Here is an 18084-nt window from a genome sequence, read left to right as displayed (position 1 = left end):
GAGCCACCGCGCCCGGCCGAGACAGGATTTCTCCATGTTGGTCAGGCTGGTCTTGAACTCCCGACCTCAGGTGATCTGCCCACCTCAGCCTCCCAACGTTTTGTTGTTATTAAGCAAAATTTCAATACTGTTGTTATGTCTCAAAATTTTAATAATTCCTTAACAGTTTTGTAATGTCTAGTGTTAACATTTTCCTGGTTGTTATATATATATATATATATATATATATTGGTTTGTGCATGTGCCATTTTGCTTGTTTTGGGATTGATGTAAGCTCCATGCATTTTGATTGGTTGGTATGTCTCTTAAGTATATTTTAATTAATTTATTTTTCCTTGCCTTATAAATTTTTTGAGTCAGGAAACTGAATTTATGTTTTGTAGATTTTTCTCAAAGTCTGGATTTTGCTGATTCCAGCTCCATGGCATTCTTTAATATTTTCAGCCAGGTGTGGTAGCTCATGCCTATAATCCCAGCACTTTGGGAGGCTGAGGCAGGAGGATCGCTTGAGCCCAGGAGTTTGAGACCAGCTTGGGCAATACAGTGACACCTCATCTCTATTACAAAAAAAATTTTTTTAAAACCACTTTTCCTTTGAACTGTGTTTTTTGTATACTCATAAGTAAGTGTAAAGGCTTGATTAGACTCAGATTCAGTGTAACTTTAGAGGCAGAGGAATGTTCTTTCACAGGATAAATGTCCTTTTTTTGTGATGTTAATGACTAATGATGAGCATTGCCTAGATCTGTTAATTCATTAGAGAGTACAAAAGGGTGATATTCAAATTTTATCACTCACTTGTTTATTAGGTGGAATACTTCTATAAAAAGAAACTTTCCCATGTCAGCTGAGGAACAGTTCATGTAGGAAAGGCAGAGTAAGATTCTATTTTCGCCATTTTCAGAGGAGAAGATCTACTTTTCTTCAAAGGTTTTGACCAGTGAGATTTACTTTGATATAATTACGAACTCATCAGTTACACCTATTTATGGTTAATTCTGTTGCAGTTATTATCCATATTCATGCTCTAACAGTCCCATTTTTAGCTAGTGGGAACTTATTCAAGTTAGTTTTTGGAGTCCTTTTGACATAACCGTAATAGTAGTTGACAGTTTCTTTGCTATCTGGAATGATAAAGTGTTCCACATCCGTTTTGTACATTTCCTGCCCCAGAACTAGAGTCAGCCATGTATCCTAGAAGTTCTGCATACTCTTTTACTAGGAAATATTTGTTTTTGTTTTTCTTCTGAAAATAGTTTAATACTATAAAATGTAAAAGGGGAAATAGTGTTACCTGAGTAACAACATGAATGTGTCAGTTGGTCGATGCTATTTTGGATGTTGATTGATCATACGATTTTTCTGCCTACTCTAGATACTTCCAGTTTGCTTAAACTGATTTAGTTGAGTTTTTATCACTTGCAATTTAAGAGTTCTGGCTAATATTCTTGCCTTCAGGCTGCACAACATGCAGGATTGCGGAAAGCACTAGAGAGCCAAAGAAAGTGAGCAGAATTACTTCAGGGCCACCAGCATTCCCTGCAATCCCTGCCCACAGGCATAGGCCCTTCCGCACTTCTCACTGTAGAGCAGCACCCGTCGCCACCAAACCTTGCTTCTTGGTGTAACTTCATAGACTGTCGGGTTCCGCAGTACCCTGGAGTCCAAGGCCGTTGAGTCTGAAGGAGCCTCAGAAGGCTGGCCTCTTTCTGATGGTTTATGGACTGTGGCAAAGATGAGGAAATGGTATTTGGAGACCACATACTGGGCCGTAGGTGCTCTTTGCAACTGCAGCAAACATTATTAACAGATATTTTTCAGTGGACAGAATTGGGAAATTTGTTTTAATGGTAAAAATACATGATGAACAGTACCACAGATATTTTATTTGATCTTACTGATAGTATGCTGTACTAAAAATCTCACTTCCCAGCCTCACCTAGCTAATTCATTCTATACATACAACAAAGCTAATAATATTACCACCAATAATAAGAATAGTAAAAACAGGTTAAGATTTTCTTTTTTTTTTTGAGACGGAGTCTCACTCTGTCACCCAGGCTGGAGTGTAGTGGCGTGATTTCAGCTCACTGCAACAGGATTTTCTTTTACAGGTTTTGTTTTACTTATTTTTTTTGCTTTTAAGGTTATATACCACAAGAAATGGGAGAGTTTTAAAGTACTCAAGATAGTTTTCTTCTGTCTGTTTAGGCCACTAATGGATACATAGATTTATTTATTTCATTATAGTTTTTATTTTTAGGGATTGCTTTAATTTTGTTTTTAAATTATTTATAATATTTGTAGATTTCCAAAGGCAAAGCTACAAAGCCTGGTATGTTCAAAGAAATGTAGCTTCATTCCCTCTTCCTTCCATTCTACTCTGTCTTTCCCCATAGGTAATTATTATTATTATTTTTTGAGATAGAGTTTCACTCTTATTGACCAGGCTGGAGTACAATTGCTTGATCTCAGCTCACCTCAACCTCTGCCTCCCAGGTTCAAGCGATTTTCCTGCCTCAGCCTCCTGAGTAGCTGGGATTACAGGCATGCACTACTACGCCCAGCTAATTTTGTATTTTTAGTAGAGATGGGGTTTCATCATGTTGGTCAGGCTAGTCTCGAACTCCCAACCTCAGGTGATCTGCCCCCCTCGGCCTCCCAGAGTGCTGGGATTACAGGTGTGAGCCACCGCAACTGGTCCGTAATTATTATTTTTTAACATTTTAACACTTATCCTTCCTTTAACTTTTAATTGTTAATGCATTTTAACTTTGAATATCCTCCTTTCTCTTAGATAAGTGGTAGCATACCAATACACGTTTCTCTGCCTTTTTTCCCTAATGATGCATGCTGAAGAGCACCCCATAGTAGCTTGTAGAGATAGGCCTTTACAGTGCATAGTATTCCATTGAGGATATACAGTGTGGTTTATTCAACCAGTTTCCTTGTGGTAGGCATTTAGATTGCTTTACCCACTTTTATAAATAGTTCTGCAGTGAAGACCTTGAGATAGATTTCTGAAGTGTGATTTCTAAGAGAAGGATAAAGAAATTGCGCCACTCAGGAAAAAAAGTACCTTTAATATTTTGGAGTTTATGGTTAAGGATTATACATGGTTATACATGAATATATCTGTATTTCTCCTCCAAATTTGGGTAGAAAACATACTGATAAATATTTTGTCAGATAAAATACTTTTTTACAATGTTAAAATGGACATATAGCCTCTATTTTATGGTATATTTTAATTTATTTAACCTCATAATGTTGGCTTATTTCCAATTTTTATATTTCAGTGAAGAGTGCTTTAGTGACAGTCATTTTCCTTTCACACATGCACACACAGGTTGAGTCTCTTATCAGAAATGCTTGGGGACCAGAAGTATTTCAGATTTTGGAATATTTGCTTTATATTTACTAGTTGAGCATTCCAAATCTGGAAATCAGAACTGTAAAATGCTCTAATGAGAATTTCTTTTGAGCGTCATACTGGCACTCAGAAGTTTTGAGTGCCATTTTGGAACATTTTAGATTTTCACATTTAGGATTCTCAGCCTTTGTGTACACACACACACTTAAATACGTATAAAGTGTGTGTAAATATGTAAAATGTGTGTGTGTGTGTCTATATGTGTGTAAAGCACATGTGTGTGTTGTGTGTATATAGAGTTGTTTTCTTCTAATATTCCTGTGTTCAGTGAAGTTGAAATATCCAGCAGAATCTTTAACATTCCTGATTTTGACTAGAAATGTAAAAGATTATGATTAGATGGCAGGAGATACAAAAGGAAATATTCTTCTTTGCTTCTTAAACCTTTTTAGGCCTCTTCTTTTCCCCACAATACTACTACTTTTTCTTATACTCTTCCGGTACCTACAACTTTCTGGGTTTTTTTTTTTTTTTGTATGTAGTAGTATCATTATCATATTAATTTGCAGGTGGATTCTGACCAGGAATTACAAGGCTCTTGCCAAAGGAACAAGAGGCAGCACGTCTGGTTTTCTTAATATTGTGATGGAACTGAAAAAATGTTGCAACCACTGCTATCTGATTAAACCCCCTGAAGAAAATGAAAGGGAAAATGGACAGGAGATTCTTTTGGTACGTAGTTCCTCATAATTACTTTCTCAAAAAAACACTTAGTTTCTCTAGGTGCTTTTCATCAGAATGCTCTGTTTCCTCCTTGGTGACCTAAGAGGGAGCATCAAAGGAAGCTTTAAAACCGGAGAAAAAAGTTAGGTAACTAAGAATGATTTGGGAAGTATGGTATCCCAGATATTGGGAAAAAGAACATTTCGGGAATTGCTGGTCAACCAGGTTGCTAAGGGCTTCAGAAGGCTTTAAGATGGTTTTAAAATATGGATTTTTAGAGATTAGGGAAGATTAAAATTTGTGTTTCAATGTAATTATTGGAATGTCTTTTAAATCTTCAGTCCCTCATAAGGAGCAGTGGGAAGCTGATTTTATTAGACAAACTGTTGACAAGACTTCGAGAAAGGGGGAATCGAGTGCTTATCTTCTCTCAGATGGTGAGAATGTTGGATATCCTGGCTGAATACCTAACTATTAAACATTATCCTTTCCAGGTAAGGTGATTTCAGTAATTACGGTGGGGGGAATCAATCTCTCTCCCTGCCTCCCCTCCCCAACCTTCCTACATTGGATTGTATGCTTTGCTTGTTAAAGTAGGAAGTAAGAGTTTTCTTGTTTCAAAAAAATAAGGTTAAGATTCCAGGAGGGTCTTAATTTTTACTTTCATGTCTTTAGGCTACCATATGAAAGTGGTCGTGAGGAGACCATTCTTTCTTCGAAGGTGGGCAGGGAGGATTAGACAAAGTCAGATTGGGCAAGGAAAAAAAGGATGTCAGATAGCATCTTATTACATGTGTATGGTAAAAATAGAGAGGAAGTAAGTGCGAGCTCAATTCTAGAAGCCCAAATCCTAGAAGGAGGGCAGTATCAGATGTTCACCCCAAAAGTTGACCTTGGCTGTGAGGCTGGGAACATAATAGAACACTGGTACTTAAAACCTTGCTAGTCCCTGAAGTAAGTGATGATGGCTTCCTCTTTTTTCTGTGGAGTTTTTAAACTGGAGTTATTATCTTCACACAGTTACCTCCTACGGGGAAAAAGTTTCTTCCGCATAATAACATTTTTCTAGGTGTATATAATCTAGTAGAAACTTATTCTCTGATCTGTTTATAGACATATAGACATATATGCAATTTACCTTGTCTCTTGGCATATGTTTATAGTGCTTAGATTTTAAGATTTATTACATTTTTTTAAAACTTTGAATGGATGAACTCTCTACCAACTCACATAATTATGCTGGGATTGAAGAAACTTGGAGCCAGTAATTATCTCCTAAGAAGGCCCACCTTTAAGACTGTCAGATTGTCTTTCAAAATACCCTGAAAGGCATTGTTATATCCATAATATCTTATATGGTCTTTCAGTTGCTATGTTAGAAGATAGCTTAAGGCTGTGGTTGTTATCAAGAAACAGCCTATTACAAAAAGTCAATCTCTGTCAGTGAATCGAATCCCTAGGAGCTTTCATTCCTAGGAAATCCTGTGATACCAAGTAAATCAAGAATGCATTGTTTTTCTTTCTACAGAATAGATAAGCTTGGTCAGTGACTTTTAGATAATGTCTTCTACTAATGGGTATATTAAAAGGGGGCATTAGGTTTTCTGATTTCAAGTAAAGACTCTGAATCTCCCATTAAATGTATCTTTGGTTTAAGGCTCTGAGTAAGTAGTCAGTGAGAAAGAAGTAAGGGGCTCCTCACCTGTGAGTTGACTTGAGTTAGGTCTGATGGGCAGAGTTCTGCAGATGTATGCCCTTCCACAGAGTCCACTGCCAGCCAAGTCACCTTTCAGGTTAGTTTTGCCTTCTGTAAAATGAAGTATTTTGTTCATCTCAAGTGGTGATTGTGAGGGAATGAAATGTGAAAATGATTTTAAAGAGTGAGAAATGCTTTATAAAATGTACAGCATATAGGTGATAATTATTTAGTATTTTACGTGTTAATGGTTTCTCTATGGTGACATTGTTTTGCATGTAGAACTGACATATGTTCTAATAAAGGAATTATGTATGCTAATAAATGCCAGGGGCTCTCCTGAATTCACGTGTAGTTTAGCTGCTTGAACACTTTACTATGATTTCAGAGTGTAATTTTTGGCAGAACTGGGATGTATGATCAATTTTAGCATTTTCAATGATTCAGCAAAATGTTTTTCAAACAAAATTATTGCATAAGTAATTTTTTTGTTTGCGTGACACTTTAAGTGATAGTTTTAGCCACATTAGCTAAGAGGCATCATTTTTCTCCAGGAGCTTATTATTGAGTGACTAGTGGTCCTATTTCCTAATCTCCGCAGTATCTACAGAAACAGAAGTAAACCCAGCCTTCAAGCACAGGTTGGGTTTTCATCTTTTTTCTTTTAGGTCCTGGCAGCCCTTCTGATCCTTGGCTAAACCTAGACAGCCCTTTGAATCAGAAGCTTGTAACCTTGAGTCTGTAACTAGAGAGCTCAGGTCAAGTAGGATGTGCTTCTTAAGCACAGCTTCTTCATAGCGCTTTGCCAGTGCATTCCAGTTATTTTTACTCAGTGGGTGTTCAGGTGATAAAGGTTCCAAGTCTGCTGTTCTATTCTGAGTGTAGCTGATCTTCCTATCTTACAGTTTTCTTGTGGTTTATTTTTACAGCGTCTGGATGGTTCCATCAAGGGAGAAATCCGAAAACAGGCACTGGACCACTTCAATGCAGATGGGTCTGAGGTATACTATGCATGGCTTTGTTATTTGAGCAACTTGGGCTCTGCATCAAGGAGAAAGTCTTTCTAGCTTAATGTATTCTGTTTCAGAAACAATTTATAGTGCAATTCTTTTGCCTTGAGAAGAAAAGAAGAAATCTCTCATATAAAATATGATATTTTGTTGTCACTCCAGAAAAATAAATATGTGCTTATTTATCTCCCCTGTTCTGGGTTGACAACAGAGTGGTTCTCCTGGTAGCTTCCAGATACCAAATCCTTGGGCCTGGAAGAGCAGTAAGGCAGGAGTAGGGGAGGGTTGGGCGATAGAATTAATATTAGAAGGTTCTGATCTCTGTACTCTTCTGGTGACTAAGTCCTGAAAAATATATTTGCCATATCTCAAATTTGTTGGACTTCTAATACAGTGTGGCTTAATGTTCTTGCTCTTGCTAACAGCAACATTTTACAATCAGTGTCGAGCTTGGATTTGGCATTATGAAGTATTTTGTTTGGGGGGCACATATAGAAGAGCTACTTAGAATGAAATAGAAGGTATGACAACATTGTAGTTTGTGCATATCAAATCATCAAATGCCATGGGATTTGAGAGAAGTGGAAGAGAAGAGTTTTGATGTGAATAAAACTGTAATGTGTAGAGATAAAAGAAGCAGTGGAGACAACCTGAAGTAGAAGTGTTTCACAGAGAATGCTAATTTCTGGAGCCTGAGCCACTTTTTTTTTTTTTTTTTTTAAAATAGATAGAACAGACTTAGCTTTCTGAAGGGCTTTGAAAACTCTTGATGCCTGTTCCTGTTACTTCGGAATGCTCTGCTGTCTGCCTTTAGAGTATAGAAATCCTAGTTAGACTAGTATTTTGGCTACTTCTGTAGTCTAAACATTTATTTCTTGAGGCTTTGGGCATTAGTCTATTCAGAGCCAAGGTTCTGATTCACTAAGGATAAGAGGAATGGAATAATTAAAGACATCGGTCATCAACTAATTCCCATTCCTCCTTTCCTTGCTCCTTGTTTCCTCAACTGTAAAATCACAATGATTCCGATACCCCACTTCATAATATTGCTGTGAGAATTAAATTTAGTAATCAACATAAAGCACCGATCACATTGCCCAGCGCATAGTAAGCGCTCTAAATGTCTGCTATTTTTATCATACAGCGTTGGCTGAAATTGATTTTGTGTTCTCCACTCTTAGGTTAAAAAATAGTATGAGTTGAATGTTTCATATTTCCCTGTCTCAGGGGAAGAAGAGTTGCTTTTTGCAGAGCTCTCGATTGATTCCCACTCACCATAATGGCTGTATAGAACACAAGTTCTCTACCATTTCTGCAGTATTTAAAAAATTCCTTTAAAAAACTAAATGGTGTAAATATTATATGCTTACTTAGAATATTGGGAAGATGGTAAGGAGTACAAAGAAAAAAATAATTGTACAAAAACTCTCATTCTAGACACAATTTGCTGTTCACGTCTTTGGGGGGTATATTTCCCTTCCTACTAAATGGAACCATTTATATGTTTACCTAATTCGGATCATGTTGCATATAGTTTTGTTCCCTTCAAAATTATACTTTGCGGCTAGGTGCATGGTGGCTCACACCTGTAATCTTAGCACTTTGGGAGGCCACGATGGGGGAGGATCACTTGAGACCAGGAGTTTGAGACCAGCCTGGTCAAGATAGACCTGTCTCTACCAAAAAAAAAAAAAAAAAAAAAATTCCCCATGTTATTAAAGATTTTACAAAACTTAATTTCTAGGCCCATAGCAAGACCCTGTCTCTACAAAATATGAAAAATGAGCCATGCATGGTGTTATGTGCTTGTAGTTCCAGCTATTCAGGAGACTGAGGCAGGAGGATCCCTTGAGACCAGGAGTTTGAGGCTGCAGTGAGCTAGGATTGCCCCACTGAACTCCAACCTGGGTGACAGAATGAGACCCTGTCTCAAAAAAAAAAATTTTTTTTTTTACATTTCTAAATTTTTCTTATGCTTGTACCATTTATTTATTTAACCACCTTACCCTTAGTGGCATTGAGTTTTATAATTTTTTAACCTTTGTTGACTTGATCATAGATGCAAACAACGTATTATATTATAATCCACGTTATCCTTGCTAAAGAGTGATATAGCAGATTGTTGGTTGATATGATCATTTTGACTCCAAATTTCATTTGTTTTAGATATCTCATCTTAAACTGTCCACTGTTTATCTTCAGGCTTCTCTTTTGAGTGTGGTATAGTGCTTAATATTTCTCCTAAGAATCACAGATTATGTGCCTAGACACACCTTTTGATCACTTCGTTATTGGAATTGTTTAAAAATCTTTTGAGGCAGTTGTCTCTATTTTTATTTCTATGGCATAATGTTGTTGAATGTGACTATTAAAACATGGAGACCTTTTCATTGCATCTCTAGGTGTATGCTAAATATACCCATTTATCAAGACAGAACTCAGGACTGCCAGTTTTTCAGTGCTACTTCTCTGCCACAAAGGCATCTTTTGACATATATGATTAAATTCCCTGAAAATAGAAATATTTCACCTTTTCCCCCCGGCTTATATATTTTATTCTTTTTCTCCTGCCCCTATATTTTTCTGAGCACTCAGACGCAGGCAGGTGTGTTGTGCCTGCCCAGTCTCTACTGTCATAACTGGGGGGTTCCACACATCACTCTCCAGCCAAACCTGTTTTGATTTTTTTTATAATTTTGGCATGTTTTATGGTAATTGAGGATCTTGTGCTTCTCAACACTTCCCATATATGATCTATTTAGTGCGGTGTTTCTGTATTTCTCACCAGCCTAACAAACATAAATATATAATAAATTATCTCTGTTTATACTAATTGACTTACATGGCATAATCTACCTTTTCCCTAAAAATAATTGTACAGGCGACTTCCTGGAGTTAAAGATCTCCATGATAATTGTTTGTCTGTTTTTATTATTGTTCCTGTTAACTTCTTGTATATTAGTTGTAGCCGGGAGGTAACACTAATTCTCTCGCTTCCATTGCCTTATTAGATTCTGCTTTACTCCTGTTCATGGCACTGACTTTGCCTCTTAATCAAATGAAAATTCATTCTACCATCAAGTCCCTGACATTCTTTTAGCCTCCATAAAGTTTGTCCATCATATCTCACTTTTCTTCACACCTGCAGGGGTTTCCAGGTATAAGGGCTTATTGGACTGTGAAACTGTTTCTGAGAAGGCCACTGCATAAAGTAGTATATTGCATTGTGTACAGGACTTCTGTTTCCTGCTCTCGACAAGGGCTGGTGGCCTGGGAATCAATTTGGCTTCAGCGGACACAGTCGTCATCTTTGACTCTGACTGGAACCCCCAGAATGACTTGCAGGCACAAGCCCGAGCGCATAGAATTGGTCAGAAGAAGCAGGTCAGTATAAAGAGACTTCTGGAAATTGCTTTAGGGTGGGGGGCCAGGGGGTTTGTTCAGCCCTTTCAGGACGTTAACAAAATGCTTTTTCCCTGTTTTGCCTTTATTTCCCCTGAAGCATTGATTTCTGTTTGTTAACTAGCACAGAGATGTTGTCTTTGGGCCCAAGATGAACCTATTAAGGAACTTTTCTTTTTCTGTTTGAAAAGTACAATGTCAGCGACCTTCTGTGTGTTTATCTTGAGAGAGTTATAAGATGAATAGACTTAGAACTGAACCTTTTCTCTAGTATGGAAAAGTTAAATATCCTATTGTTCAAGACGGTCTGTTTTTATTATACATGACAGTGTTAGCTTTAAAGGTACTTTGGAAAACCACACACTTTTTTTGTTTGTGAATCTTAAAGTCTGTTCTATATTGGAAAACTTGTAAGTTTCATTCTTGGCCAAATACTCTGTTTTTGTGAAACTTTCCATCAGTAAAGTACGATTTTTATTGATGGAACAGGCCATAACGACAAATCTTTAGAGGCAATTTTATTTAAAACTGTAACTTGCTACACATAGTATAAATACTGCATCTACTTAGGCTGCCTGCTTGGATGGCTTACAGTCTTCTATGATTAGAGAATTGATTCTGTTAAAATTATCCCCTCTTGGTTTTTGACAGAGGTAATCTTTCTCTCTCTCCTTTTTTTTTTTTTTGTTTTTTGACGGGAGGGTGCAGGCATAAGCATAACAGTTACTTTTCCTACAGGTAAATATTTACCGCTTAGTTACAAAGGGGACTGTGGAGGAGGAGATCATAGAACGGGCCAAAAAGAAGATGGTATTGGATCATCTGGTGATTCAGCGCATGGACACCACTGGCCGGACGATCCTGGAAAACAACTCGGGAAGGTCCAAGTAAGTGCCAGAAAGATTGGGAGGTAGGCAGAATCAAATTGATTTTACATCACCGTTGGATATAATAGGATTCTGTACCACAGACGTTAGTCTATTCATTACCTGGAAGATGCCAGGCCAGAAGCACAAATAGGATGGCATTTTCACTTTATTTGAGTTTCTTGGTTCCTTTTTTTGCCCATCATCCCCCTGCTTATGTGTTTTCCTCTCTTTCTTGCCATCTCCCTTGCCTTTGCTTTTGGCTGCACATGTGACATATGACACAGCAACAGCAGTGGAGCTGTGTGTTGGGTGTCAGCCCCGCATAATGTCACCTTTGACTTTTCTGCGGTGAGAATCCAGATTGGATTGGCAGCTATTTTTTTTTACTATTGGCAAAAATGTTTGTGTGGAGATTGTTGTCCTTTTTTCTGTTGCAAACAGAAGGGTATAAAAAGAAAGTAATGAAGTTTTAATTGGCTTTGGAAACAGGCACAACTACATCTCTTATAAAGTTTAATTAGCTAGGCATGGTGGCGGGCGCCTGTAGTCCCAGCTACTCGGGAGGCTGAGGCAGGAGAATGGCGTGAACCCGGGAAGTGGAGCTTGTAATGAGCCGAGATCGTGCCACTGCACTCCAGTCTGGGCAACAGAGTGAGACTCCGTCTCAAAATAATAATAATAATAATAATTTAATTTCACATTTTGAGCAGATTGTTGAGTGTCTTTTGTGGCGGTGTTGCAGCTATGTTTTTTGTTTGTTTTTGAGATGGAGTCTCACTCTGTTGCCCAGGTTGGAGTGCACTGGCACGACCTTGGCTCATTGCAACCTCTGCCTCCTAGGTTGAAGTGATTCTTGTGCCTCTGCCTCCCGAGTAGCTGGGACTACAGGTTTGTACCACCACACCCAGCTAATTTTTTTTTCTAGTAGAGACAGGGTGTTTCCATGTTGGCCAGACTGGTCTCGAACTCCTGACCTCAAGTGATAGGCCCACCTCAGCCCCTCGAAGTGCTGGGATTATAGGTATGAGCCATTTCGCCTGGCTGCAGCTATATTAAAGATGTATTCAAATTAGCCCTTCCTAAATAGAATGTTTTCAGATAGTTTTCTGTTTAAGAGGAACCTAGATGAGAAAAGCCTAGCTCTTTTATTTTGGACCGGAGTTGAGAAGGTTGAAAATTCTTGGTGAATTGTAACTTTCTGAGCCAAAGGGCAAAGGAAAGAGCTCCATTCTGTAACATCGCTAGTCACCTTTCTGGCTTACCCATGCAATAGGTGAGCCAGTAGGACTGTAACTAATTTTCTATTCTGTGGTTTAGGGTTACCATCACAGACTCATCCCGTAGATAGAAAATGAGATGGTTGAGAAATCATTTTTCTTGAGGCAGAGTTTATATTTTCAACAGTTACTTGACCTCTTTCTGAAGGATAGTTATTCTGAAGTAGAACGCTTTAGAGGTTATTTGATGTTTCTCCCAACTACATTTTACTTCCACAGCTCAAATCCTTTTAATAAAGAAGAGCTGACAGCTATTTTGAAATTTGGAGCAGAGGATCTCTTCAAAGAACTGGAAGGGGAGGAATCAGAACCACAGGTAATTAACAATGAGGAAAGGGAAATTTTTTTGAGAAGTATGATCTGTGAGAGTCTAAATTTTCTGTAAGAAGATACTGTTAGAGGCTTTTCTAAAGAAAAGTAATTACTTGAAGGACAGTGTGTTTTTCTTTCATAGGAATCTCATAGCTCTTACTGAATTGAGTAGGAAGGAATTAATAAAGCATTTGAGGATACTTTTTTGGGTTGATTTTTTTCTCCCATTTCTGTTTGTTATAATTTTTGAAATTTCACCTTGTCATTTGTATAAATAATAGTTTGAGACATTAGATGTAAAGGATTTAGAGTTTAAACTGAAAGTAAATGAATTATCAGAAAGGAGAATTGGTTTATTTGCATCAAACATTTTCAGTAAATACTAATAATTTCTGGGCAACTAGGCAGCTCCTCTGGTGTCATTTTATTCTATTTGTGTTGGCTTTTGTTCTTTTAGGAAATGGATATAGATGAAATTTTGCGGTTGGCTGAAACGAGAGAGAATGAAGTGTCAACAAGTGCAACAGATGAGCTTCTATCACAGTTCAAGGTATGAAGATCTTTGTGGGAGAGAGTTCTCAGCATTGATTCATTAATGATACTAATGTTTGTGAACACTTTCTTTGTGCTAGGCACTCTGCTTTTCTCTTTACCTGAATTGAGTCATATCCTCAATATCGTTCTCTGAATTGTAAGTATGTTGTGAATGTAGGTTCTACAGTCCTCCCCACGAAGGTAACCGCTGAAGTGGGCTATCCTGTGTAGAGTCAGTGTGTGGAGGAAAAGAAATCACTGAAGAGAGGGCTAGGTAGAGAGCCAGGACACAGTATAGAACCAGGACGTGTGGAGCATTGTGAGACACATTAATAGATCAGATGCCAAAGAGAGATCAAAGATAGGAAAAGAGTAGATGACAATTAGAAGGCTCTGATGATTTGGTGAGATTTTAGTTTGTTTTTTGTTTGTTTGGTAAGTGAGAGAAAGAGGTGTCGGTGGTGTCTCATATAACAGAAAATTACATGAAATGAGGACTAAACACAGAAGCTGGGCACCAGATGATAGGTGGTGGCAGCACAGAGTATCAATGTTATTAAAAAGCTTAGAAGAGTACAGGGACTCTAAATTATATGGCTAGAAGATTGAAGCAAGACAAGGTTTTTGAAAGATGTTACCATGTTTCTAGTTTGCGGAAAGAACTTGAGTATAGGGAGATTTTGAAGGTTCTCAGGAAAGAAATGATTTGATGGCACGTTGCCACAGAGGAGACTGGAAAGAATACAGTCAAAAACACAGATGGAAGACTTGGCCTTGGGAAGAAAAAGGACAAGTACACTTCAGGGAAGAGGAGGAAAGAGATGCTGTGGGAGTTTAATTTATGCCCTTAATGACTAGTAAAGTAAGTGAGGTGTTTGCTTGAGAAGTGGAAAAGATTTGGGATAGCGATGGATGAGGCAGGGAGTTGTTGGGAGGAACTTGATAGGGAGTCAGCTGAATTGAGATGATACAGCTTTGCTGTGGAGCCAGTCAGCAGGGTCATATGACTTTCACCAGCAATACTTTTGAGGTCAGAGAAATTGGATCAGTTGGCTATCGCAAGGTGGGAGATTGGCTTGCAAGGCACAGGAAAGTCAAAATGGCAAAGGTTTCCAAGATTCATGTGACAGCATGGTAGGAAGGATTGACCATGGGTTGATTGCGTGGAGGTAGAGAAGCAAGAGAGACCTGATGATTGCAATGATGGCTAAGTGCAGCATGCATATTAGGATTGAATTGAATGAGGGGAAACTGTGTGAAGTGTTTGGAAGGAAGCAATATTGTGTGATTACCTCCAAAGCTGGCCACTGGTAGAAGTTGTTTCAATGGAAGAACAAGGATGGAGGAGTTGAATGGGCCAAAGAGCCCTAGATTAATGTGTCAGGATGCAGAGGGATGGGGTAGAGAAGGGTGAAGGTGAATTATTAGTGTTGGTCATAGTCAGTTTGGGCTCTTGCAATAAAGTACCATAGACTGGGTGGTTTATAAACAATAGAAATGTATTTCTCACAGTTCTGAAGATTTGAAGTTTGAGATCAGGGTGCCAACACGGTCAGGTTCTGCTGGAGGCTCTCAGGTTGCAGACTGCTGAGTTTTCTTACCTTCACATGGTAGAGACAGAGAAGCTAGAGAGCTCTCTGGGGGGTCCCTTTTATAAGAGCAGTAATCCTATTATGAAGGCTCTACCCTCATGACCTCCTAACACCTTACATTGGGAGTTAGGATTTCATCATACGACTTTTGGGAAGAATATAAACATGCAGTCGGTTCCACTGTTCCAGTTCAGTTCCACCTCTGTGACTACTGCTCCTTTCTTCAGCAGTAAAAACCCGTACTTGTGTTAACTCTTACTGTGTTTCAAGCACTATCTTAAGTTAAGGGCCAGAGTCTGGCCTTTAACCACTATGTCCCTTTTGGAAAGGTTAAATTTCTATACTGCATGAACCACTAACATATGTGCATATTTACATCAATCTTAATTTTAGTTAATTTTAGCCAAAAGTCATAAAGTGAGAGTCTTAACATGACTTCACTGTCAGCTCCAAATAACTTTAAGGAATGGAGTCTCCAGAAGCTCAATTACACCTTATGACTGTCTCAAAGGCCAGGAGGGAAGGAATAAGAAGAATGCGGAGCCAGGCTGGAGGCCACCTGCCACTGCCCAGAGGCTGTCCAGAGGTGGTAGATGTTTCTGTGTACCCCTCGTCTGGTTCTTTGAAATGGGTACACTTAGATGGCTTTCTTTCTGGGTTACATACTGTTTTAGTACAGATACATATCAGATATTAAGTAATATTTGATATGAAATGAAGAGAATATTCTTCCAGATTTAAATTTTTTCCGTTTTATGTTTTCATTTTATTTCCTAAGACTAAAGTGCACTTGTGAGCATATGAAATCACCACACATCTTTAACTTTCATATTTTTGATAAAAATGAATAAGGCAACCAGTTGGCTAGATGATAATGAGTGCTTTGAGTTATGCATTGTTTCAAGTGAACTCTATACAACTTACAGAAATGTAGGTTCATCATGGAGTATTAGGTATTAAGCATTTTATATCTAAATAAATCTAAATTTTATCATTAGTATTAGGACATTTTTATGATTTATAACAGTTCATTCAGTAAAACTTATAAAAACAATTTGTATCTTTGTAGCTGTTTCCCTGCTTTTCAGTAAAATTTATGGTATGATGAACTTGAGGATTTGACAAGTTGATTTTGGGGGGGAATAAGGAAAAACTAATAGAAAATTGATTATCTGATTATGTAATATCACAAAAGTCCTATTATTCACAGTGTCTACTTAGATTAAAAACACTGGTAAATTGTTGTTTTAGCAAATGGTGTTTAGAAATAGGGAAATGTCAGTCAGACAGTGGGTTGTCTGTTTTAAGGTTGCCAACTTTGCAACAATGGAAGATGAAGAAGAGCTGGAAGAGCGTCCTCACAAGGACTGGGATGAGATCATTCCAGAGGAACAGAGGAAAAAAGTAGAGGAGGAAGAGCGGCAGAAGGAGCTAGAAGAAATTTATATGCTGCCTCGAATTCGGAGTTCCACTAAAAAGGTGATCAAGTGAGATGAAAGAGATGAAATTACTTCTTACGTTGTGAAGGCTACAGAAGTGTTGATTATTCAAACAAGAGGCCTTGCATTGTTCCCCTGACAGAGAAGCTTTAAGAGCAGAGTTGATACTGTAGGAAACTTAACAAAGGAAAGTGGAGAAATCTGCAGAGCTCATGAGCACACCCGTGAGAGATCGGATTTGGTCTTTGCAGATTGGCTCTTTGTGAAGCTGATAAACAGGGTCTGAAATTTCCAGAAGTTTGCATTTTGCCTTTGAGATTAGAACCAGTAGTTCTCACAGTTTGGCTCTAATTGCCACTGCCTTCAACTTTCAGAAAGTCAAACCTCTGTTTGTCCATAACAGTTCACAGCACTTGCTATAAATACTAAAGGATTATATAACTATAAATAAGAAACACATACCAACCTCAGAGTTCACAAAGCTCCATCACAGGCACTATCTAATTTGATTTTTATAACAACATTGAAATAGGTAGAACAAGTTTTGTTACCCATTTTGTTGGAGATAATAGACACAGATTTGTTCAAGGTCACAGTAAATCAGTATGAGGTAACACTAGCTACCATTTATTGAGCCCTTACAGTGTGCTAGGCACACTTCTAAGAGCTTTAACTTACTAAAAACCATATGTTATAGCTACTGTTGTCTTCATTTTTCAAATGAGAAAGGCACAAAGACTAAAATTACTTGCCCAAAGAAGTAAACATGAACCTGTTTTATAATGGGACATTGTAAAAATATCCAAATATTTTTAATCCAGTTCACTTGTCTTTGTATTTCAATGTCTCTGAAAGTATGACTATCCTAAGTGGGTATTTCTCCAAGACCTCTGTCCCCTTATTTGTCAAAGGAAAATGGACTTTTCTGATATGGTGAGAAGTTCTGAGTACTAAAGAATTAAGATGGCCTTCTCTTAGTCCTTTCACCACTTGAACTTCGCACTTGTTACAGTGTGACTGCCTCAATCTTTCTCAGGCTCAGACAAATGACAGTGACTCTGACACTGAGTCTAAGAGGCAAGCCCAGAGATCCTCTGCTTCTGAGAGTGAGACGGAAGACTCTGATGATGACAAGAAGCCAAAGCGCAGAGGGCGTCCCAGGAGTGTGCGGAAGGACCTTGTGGAGGGATTTACTGATGCAGAGATCCGAAGGTTGGTGGAGGCTCTGTCTCACTGAGCTTGTTTGGAAATGCATACTGTAAGTCTTGGGTTGACTGGATCCTGGACATTGTGACAGGGTAGGCAGAGGCTAATACTACAAAAAAGGCAAGAGAAGCTGGGTCCTGTCCCAGATCTTTAGGATTCTTCTTCTTTCTCCAAGGTTTCTTTCTGTTGAGATCACTTTTATTTGTTGTTCATCTCTCTGTTTCTCTCTTATTCTCTGGTTATTCAGAACATTTTCACAAAGTTCAGCTGGGGGAAAGATAATTGACATACATATATACAGACTTATATATCTATATATAAAAAAAAATGTCAAAAATAAAAATGGTACAAATACGTCTACCCTCACTACCTCTCCCCTCCCCCACAATCCCAGTCCCACCCGTTTTAGTACTGATATCAGTTTGCTGGTGGTTTGCTTTGGTTTATAAGTAGTATGTACAACATGTTGTTCAGCACGTTGCTTTCCCTAATCCCATTTAAAATCAGTTTTAGACATCTTTCTATGTGAGATTACTATACATTTCTTGGTATCTGATTCAAATGTCTCTGTCCTCCACCAAAAAAAATCTAAAATTATTGCTTACAAATTATTTTTTTTCCAGTTTCCATTTTTTTTTTTTTTTTTTTTTT

General features: G+C 38.1%; 1 protein-coding gene across 1 annotated transcript in view; it reads left to right on the top strand.

Moving 5' to 3' along the window:
* Positions 1 to 18084, top strand: part of CHD2 (chromodomain helicase DNA binding protein 2) — a 151438-nt gene that overhangs the window by 88590 nt on the left and 44764 nt on the right. The window contains 9 exon segments of the mRNA XM_017875233.1: positions 3943 to 4105; positions 4438 to 4590; positions 6722 to 6793; positions 10037 to 10186; positions 10943 to 11091; positions 12570 to 12666; positions 13120 to 13212; positions 16097 to 16267; positions 17264 to 17439. Coding sequence (XP_017730722.1) covers positions 3943 to 4105; positions 4438 to 4590; positions 6722 to 6793; positions 10037 to 10186; positions 10943 to 11091; positions 12570 to 12666; positions 13120 to 13212; positions 16097 to 16267; positions 17264 to 17439 — 1224 coding nt within the window.

The sequence above is a fragment of the Rhinopithecus bieti genome, unplaced genomic scaffold (genome assembly GCF_001698545.2).
Source record: "Rhinopithecus bieti isolate Rb0 unplaced genomic scaffold, ASM169854v2 scaffold_9696, whole genome shotgun sequence".
Classification (NCBI taxonomy): Eukaryota; Metazoa; Chordata; class Mammalia; order Primates; family Cercopithecidae; genus Rhinopithecus; species Rhinopithecus bieti.
Note: the sequence above shows the minus strand (reverse complement) of the source record. Positions and strands in the feature narration are given on the sequence as shown.